This window comes from Uloborus diversus, chromosome 3 (assembly GCF_026930045.1).
Source record: "Uloborus diversus isolate 005 chromosome 3, Udiv.v.3.1, whole genome shotgun sequence".
Lineage (NCBI taxonomy): Eukaryota > Metazoa > Arthropoda > Arachnida > Araneae > Uloboridae > Uloborus > Uloborus diversus.
Genome location: NC_072733.1, coordinates 201,982,162 through 201,989,650, shown reverse-complemented (window position 1 = coordinate 201,989,650; position 7,489 = coordinate 201,982,162). Strand labels below are relative to the sequence as shown.

At 34.3% G+C, this 7,489-nt stretch overlaps 1 protein-coding gene across 2 annotated transcripts in view; it reads right to left on the bottom strand.

Moving 5' to 3' along the window:
- Positions 1 to 2,901: 2,901 nt before the first annotated feature.
- The window catches only part of LOC129219307 (DNA damage-regulated autophagy modulator protein 1-like), a 40,177-nt gene continuing 35,589 nt past the window's right edge, over positions 2,902 to 7,489 (bottom strand). For both annotated transcript variants that reach the window (XM_054853656.1, XM_054853655.1), the window contains exons 6-7: positions 4,956 to 5,032; positions 2,902 to 3,086 (exon numbers count right to left, since the gene is read on the bottom strand). In XM_054853656.1, coding sequence (XP_054709631.1) covers positions 2,910 to 3,086; positions 4,956 to 5,032 — 254 coding nt within the window. In that variant the 3' untranslated portion in view covers positions 2,902 to 2,909. The remainder of the gene's footprint in view (positions 3,087 to 4,955; positions 5,033 to 7,489) is intronic.

Here is a 7,489-nt window from a genome sequence, read left to right as displayed (position 1 = left end):
CATTTACGGACTCAAATGTTTTACCGATTTCAGCGATGCCTGAAGCTTTGGATATGGTTTTACAAAAACTATCGTTGATTAAATTTGTTGCATAAAATGCGATCGGGTGTCAGACACTACTTTGTTACTTTTCATTATACTGGCTCCTTAACCCAGCGCCGCAAACTAACTGTCTTAAGAAAAGCTATTTTTATTTTCTACATATTTTAAATACATATGCTATAGAGAAGTGACCAGTTAATAACTCCCCCCCCCCCAAAAAAAAAATCGAGAACTATTTACTGTTTTTTATTATGGTTTCGGTCCGACTTTTCTTTTTTTTTTTTTTTCAAGCAGTCATGTGTACTACTCAAATGTAATGAACCTTGAAACAGATTACAAAGTATTGTCGCAAATTTTGATGGGAGGAGGTGTCATGACACCCGTAATCTCCCCTCTCACTGTATCTGCTTCTTACGGTTTCAAGTTTCGATCAAGTTTTTTTATTTTTTCGAGCAAACATTCAAATAGTGTTTAGGGTTTGGGGGGAGTCATGACCCCCATGACCCCCCTTGTATCCACCACTGATTATACTACGACTAAAAATGCATGAAAAATGCTTTGTATAATATTGTAACACTGCATTGTAAAATGCTATGTGCATAAAATTGTAATAGTAAACACAGAGTTTAGTAAGCCTGAATTTAATACATTGACCTTATAACATGACCTTGTTGCTACTCACTTAATGATATTTAACCTGACTAGATTTACTGAATCTGTGTTTTACGAAGCAGGTAAATTGTTTTAGTTTCCTATATTAAAAAACTTCTAATCCAGTATAACAGCTTGTTAGACACCTAGAAAATATGGAAATATATCATACTTAATTAGCAGAAAAATTTAAGCAAATTTATGTGCCTTTGAAAATTCAACCCTAATACCTTAGTTGCTGCCATGAAGCCAAATCATTTCATATTTTATAATAAATGGATCAAAAATCTACAGCTTGAAGTTAAATATTTAAGAGAATTTTGTTCAAGATGTACTAAGTCTCGCGAACAAGTTTCGCTCATTAAAAAAGTTATTTGCACTAATTCCGAAAATGCAGAAAAAAAATAGTGTCAGCGAGTAAATCACTTGTTTTTTTACATGCAAAACAATTTTGATGCAGATATGCTCTGATGACCTCGTGATAGTTCTCTTTCTTCTGAATTGAATCAAGAATACATTTATAAAGAAGAATCAGCATCTTGATAATTCAATTAGTTAGAAAAAGGCCGTGCTTTATTCCAAAATCCATACATCTCAGTCTTAGATAACCCTTACGGCAGACGTTCGACAAAAACCAAAACTTGATTCCCAGTCGCTGTCATGAAATGAGTTTCTGTTTGACTGTCACGTGACCTTCCGTCGTGACGTGGAATTTTAATGAAATAAATGCTATTTTGCGAGAAATATTTTCAAACCAGAGTTGAATTTAATAAATCAGCAGCAGCCAATGAATTTTGATGTCATGAAGGAGGCTAAGACAAGTCACATGACGTTAAAAAAATGTCTTGATTTTTCGGAGCGTTTCTCGCGATTCCGGAAAAGAAGCTTTTCCCTACTTTTCCCTTTCAAAGCAACTGCGCGATATCTGTTGAAGTAAAAACGAGCTGATGTGTGCATCACATGACTTCCTTTTACTCCAATTTAATGTCATTTTCTCATTATTGGCAGTTTTAATATGATTCAATAGTTTACTCTCTAAATATCACCAACAGTGGCCAAATTGAAACCAGATTAAAATAAAAAAAAAAAATCGTCGCCAAGTTGGCGAAAAAACTTGGCGACCAAAAGCTTGGCGATACGTCACCAAGTGTTTACCAAATTATAACACCACTTAAGTTTGCATTGATATTAACAATGATTTCCCCCCAAAAAGGTGCAAAAGACCCCCTTAGGAACATCCGAAAGCAACCAAAAGGGGAGGTGCACAACTAGACCCCACTACGAGTCTATGTACCAAATTTCAACTTTCTAGGACATACCATTTTTGAGTTGTGCGAGATACATACGCACATACGCACATACGCACATACACACATACGCACATACATACAGACGTCACGAGAAAAGTCGTTGTAATTACCTCGGTGATGGTCAAAATGGATATTTCGCGTGTCTATACATTCTTAGGCACTTTTCCGCATGTGGTCGAATCGAAAAAAAAACTCAACATTCATTTGGGGGTGAGCAAAATGGAAATTAAGGGCGATTTTTGAGTGAAAATTTTTTCGCGAATACAATACTTCCTTTTTTGTAAAAGGAAGTAAAAAAGAGTATGCTGAAAAACTGAAAGAAATACATTCTGCTCAGAATATAACTATTAAATGACAAATCATTAAATAATCAATTTAAAAAAAAACAAGTTGTTTTTTTCTTACTGACTGTATTACTTCTTTACCGACTCCATGTTGTGATTACATTAGACATGTACCAGTCACGCTGCAGTTACACACCAGTGGTTCCACATTTTTTTTTTTAACTCAAGAACTCTACCTCATGTAAAGAATATTCTTGCGAGCCAGTCAGAACTCATGTAAAATTTTAAAATACTTAAAATCCTTGTAAATTACGCGGGAACACATAGAAAAAGAAAAAAAACTACAAAACAAGAATTATTGCTATGATTACTTGATTCTTATTTTACTAATGCAAAGTTTGCACCTACTTTCAAAAACCAATTTCAGAATATTTGGTTCAAAATTTATGACATTGTGACTAATCGTGGTTTTCGGCTTGCATTACTGAATAAAACCGCGTTCCGCCATGTAGCCTACAGACGGCAGTTTGGGCACCACTACACTACACGACTTAACATTGCTATAAACTAAATGACACTTTAAAACAAAACAATTTTATTTTCTGAAATGCTGTACAATAAATTAACAAGTTCTTGATTGAGTTATAAAAGCTAATCTTGGCCTATTCGCTTCTTTGCTTTCGATAGTAAAATGTATGGTATATTTTTTAAACTCCGTTACATAAGATATGAAGAACAGAAGATAAAGGATTGCCAAAATCCACTCTGAACATGCACTGACCAGATATGGAATAAATCCCTGGAAAAGACAAAGGCAGACTGTAATGCTGAAATTACATACACGAATGGAAAATTTTCAATAGTCTATGGAAGAAGAGGGAAAGAAGAGAATAACAGTTGAGCTAATATTTTGCATACATCGTGTTTTATGTGCTGATAAAAACAAGATAGGGTGGGGGGGGGGGGCGCGAAAGCAAACTGAAAAATAAGAGCTGCTCTCTTATATTTACGCAGGAAGTAATAAATACGAAACATACATTTGATATTTGATAAAAATATGAAGGATTTTATTTCTATTGTGAATCATTTTAGCATAACGTATTTCCTTTAAGTTTAAAATTATAAACTAAACATAGAGCACGAATATTTTTGAAACCCAATGCACCTGATTTCGCCTTTACTGTTATCTTTAATTTTATCCAACGGTTTCATTGAAAAGTGATCTCAGGTTTTTTCAACCGTCTTTTAATCATATTTTGTAATATTTTTCAAATAAATTCTAATTGTAGTTAATATTCCTCGTTAAGCACGCTGAATACTTCGTACCGAAACATTTGGTTTCATTTGAATAGTACATAGTTTTAACTACAATGGTACAGTATAGACTTAATTTTCCAGAAAAGATATGAAACATGGTTCTTATACATAGCGAAAGAGCTGAATCCAATGGGGGGGAGGGGGGGGATTGTCAACTTTCCGCATTTTTTTCTGTTTTAGAAATATAAAGCATTAAAATGTATGACATAATGGTATGAATAAAATATGACAACGTATATAAAGTACAAATTCAGAATGAAAAAAGGTTAAAAAACCTTAGTTCGCCTCGACTGTGTTTTAGTCGGGTTGAACCTGTCTTCGTTTTTAATTGCACTGATGATGGCACTTGTATTTTAGAGTGCCGAAACAGCTGTTTGCTGGTTTTTTAACCTTTTTTCATTCTGAATTTGTACTTTATATACGTTGTCATATTTTATTCACTATGCAGTACAAAGTTTTCGACTACTTTTTATGTACACATAATGGTATGTTTGAATGGAGGAAGCTTCGGGCCGCTGCGAATAAACGAAACACATATCTTCAGCAGCTTAGCGGAAGTTAATTCATACGAGACGGCCCCTCTTCGTTATTCGATGTGCAATGCTTATGAAACTTTGCGGTAGTCATTGATCGTTATCTTAACTAGTGTATTAGTTTTCACTTCCTCTATTAAATTTGCTGTCTATGAATAAACTAGTGGTACCCGCACGGCTTCGCCCGCAATAGAAAAATTAAAAGGTCTTTTGGTTCGCCTGTATATTTACAAATGTACAAGTGAATTTTCTCGCCAATTGGCTTGTACCCATGTTACGGTTCCACGTTATGATAATTTCGTAAATTACTCGTCCATTTTATAATAGTTTTGTTCTTAAAATTGGAATAGAATAAGAACCAAATCGAATTTTCGAAAAATCGCTTCGAGGTGCACATTCCCATGCTACAAACTAACTTTGTGCCAAATTTCATGAAAATCGGCCGAACGGTCTAGGCGCTATGCGCGTCACAGACATCCTCCGGACAGAGAGACTTTCAGCTTTATTTTTAGTAAAGATTAGTTCCAATTAAGTTTTAATATTTAAAGGTGCATGAAAATTTTCCGTATTCTGTCCGATACACCGAGACATAAGCCATTGAAATGCACCATTATGAGCTACATTTTAATCACGTTTATATCGAAAACGGGAATGTTGCGAAAAACTAGACCACATCCATCGGATTCAGCGTCTCGATATAAATAAGAACCATTTTTCAAGTCCCTACCGTTCGCTTGTTTGTACAAAGAAGATAAAAGTATCACGAAAAATATCAGTCATAAATCAAATGTAGTTTCTGAAAATAATTCTTGTCTTACCTCATCGGAAGGCGTTTTATCTCCGCTCCAGTATTTTGCTGTCCATAAGGAAGATGCAATAACTCCAAAAACACCTACTGTGTTTTTAAGTTAAGGAATTGTGATGAAGTAAAATTTTATAAGCTTATGAAGAAATGTTCACAAAGCATAGAATTATCCTATCAATTAAATTTTAAATTCAAATGCTTACTCCAAAAACATTAAATTCCAGAAAACAATGACACTGTAGGGCTGTTTTAAGAAACAAAAAGTAAAATTATATTGACTTCGGTTATAAATCTTTTTACGCATGTGTTGTAAAAAAGAATGGAAAAAGTGCTATTTACCATTAGTACATACGAGTGATATTTTGGAAATGTGTTTTTTTTTAAAGTACTATTTCCCTTGAATTCTTGCAAGCAAATCATTTTACAAGTCTAAAAAAAAGGATCGACTTAAAACAAAATTTGGAATGAACATTAAAAAAGTTCACTTGCAATGCAGACGCTCTTGTGTCCAGTGACTATAGAAAAGCAGTTTTTTCTCTCAGATCCCTTTCCCCGGAACTAAACTTTCACTGAAATTACCATTCTAATCATTTTTACCACAAAAACCTAAGCCCCCCATTAAAAAAATAATGAAAATGAAAAATTATGTATATTTAATGTTAAGTATGACTGTTATCTTTTTCCTGTTTTTTTTTTTTTTTAATTCTCTGTATTGAACAGGATCACAGGGTGCATGATTCATTGGGTGTTATTCCACGTCTTTTAGCAAAAAGCAAATTTTTAATGGAAAACTTTTTGGCCGCAAACTGTAATTGGAAAACTATTTTTTCGCTTTTTTTTTACTTGAAAATTTCTTAATCTATGTGACATGATAACATAAGCCATAAGCGGTCGGAGAGGTAGGAGAGACTGGGGCAGGTTGGCAAATTTTTCCAACTTCCTTTTCTTAAAGGTCATAAATGCAGTAGAGAAACTTTGTTTTATTGCTTGGATGATCCGTACGGTATCAGCGCAATAGAGTTTTTTTTTTTTTTTTTTTGGACATTACTATGCTTTGTGTACTTTGTGTACAATGTTTTTGAACCTTTGCAGAGTTGTCACACTTGCTTCGTCACGAGGGAAGTTAGCGAGCAGTATTGAGTAAGTTAGCGAGTTGGGAAAAATTCACAATAGGAGTAGAAATTTTTGACATCAATTATCAGAGAAGTTCTAACTAAGCAAGTTAAACTTACCATTGAGTCAAATTAAGTGAAATTAGCATTGAAATTCTTTCAAAAGTAGGTATTACACACAAGAAAAAGTTGAACTTTGATTTTTGAAGTACATGTGGAAAAACGCTGTGAGAATTGAACAAGGTCGTTTTATTTAGTTTTGTACCTCAATAATTTGAAAAAAAAAAAAAAAAAAGAAAAGTTTTGTCGTTTAGTAGGCTACAATATAAAAATAATAAGTCTTGATAAACATTGCATATGGTTTAGCTTTAGAGTATCCCATATCGTCGCAGAAATTTCAGTTTTCACGTTCAAATAAAATGGACGCTCCTCCAGCCCACTCTTCGAATGCCCACATATGACATTTCTGTAACTGGATCCAGTTTTCTCAAAACGGTTCACGCAATACAGGCAAATTGCATCTCCATCATCCTCAGATCTTACATTTTATTTCTTCTTTTTTTTCGGTTCAATTTCAAATTTAGATTTTTTGCTGATTTTGAGGAATTTTTTGTATTGATTTTAGTTTTGCTGTAGTATTTCCTTTTTCTTTAATTGCATTTTTGACAGGAATATCAGTAAATACTGCTGTACATCTTTTTCACCTCTCACTCTGTTTTTGATTTTCATCCCTACTGCTTAGGGTAAGGTCGTGATACACAGAGGCGTATGCTGGTTTGGTTGAGATGAAGCACGCTCTTAAATAGGCATATCTGAAACCCTACAGTCCAGGATATTAGTGAATGTAAGAGAACAGGAAAAACCTTGCAGAAGCATATAGTTATTCTCACCAGGATGACTCTCATCACCATAACTTGGGTCAAAACTCTTGGTTGGAGATTGTGTAGAAAATCTTTTGAACTCTAACAGCAACTCTGGTACCGGTACATCCAGCTTCACTTTCTTCCAAGTTCAATATGAGCCTACTACACAGAGATACAGACTCCCTCATCGATCCAAGAATTCTGAGTTCTGACGAATTGGAAAATCGTAAATAGTCAACGTTTTGCCACTACTGTTCACCATCCTAGTGTCACAGACCGTATTCATACTTTTTAATGGGCAGCATACACGGTTATTCATAAGCTGTAACTTATGACTACTGGCGTTAAAGGTGATGAGTGTTATCCCATTTGTCTTACAGTAATTGAGCCTTTCTCTTGGTAGAAATGAGTTGTAATTGTTATGTAAAAAAATTAGAGGTAATGCACCATTTAGCATTACATCTGGTGGAGTTTTCTCCTTGTCGGATTTTCTTTTGAGTTTCTCATTTCCTGAAAAAACAGCGCTTATGCATGCTGTAGGCCAGTATGCAACATTGTACAGACGTATATGT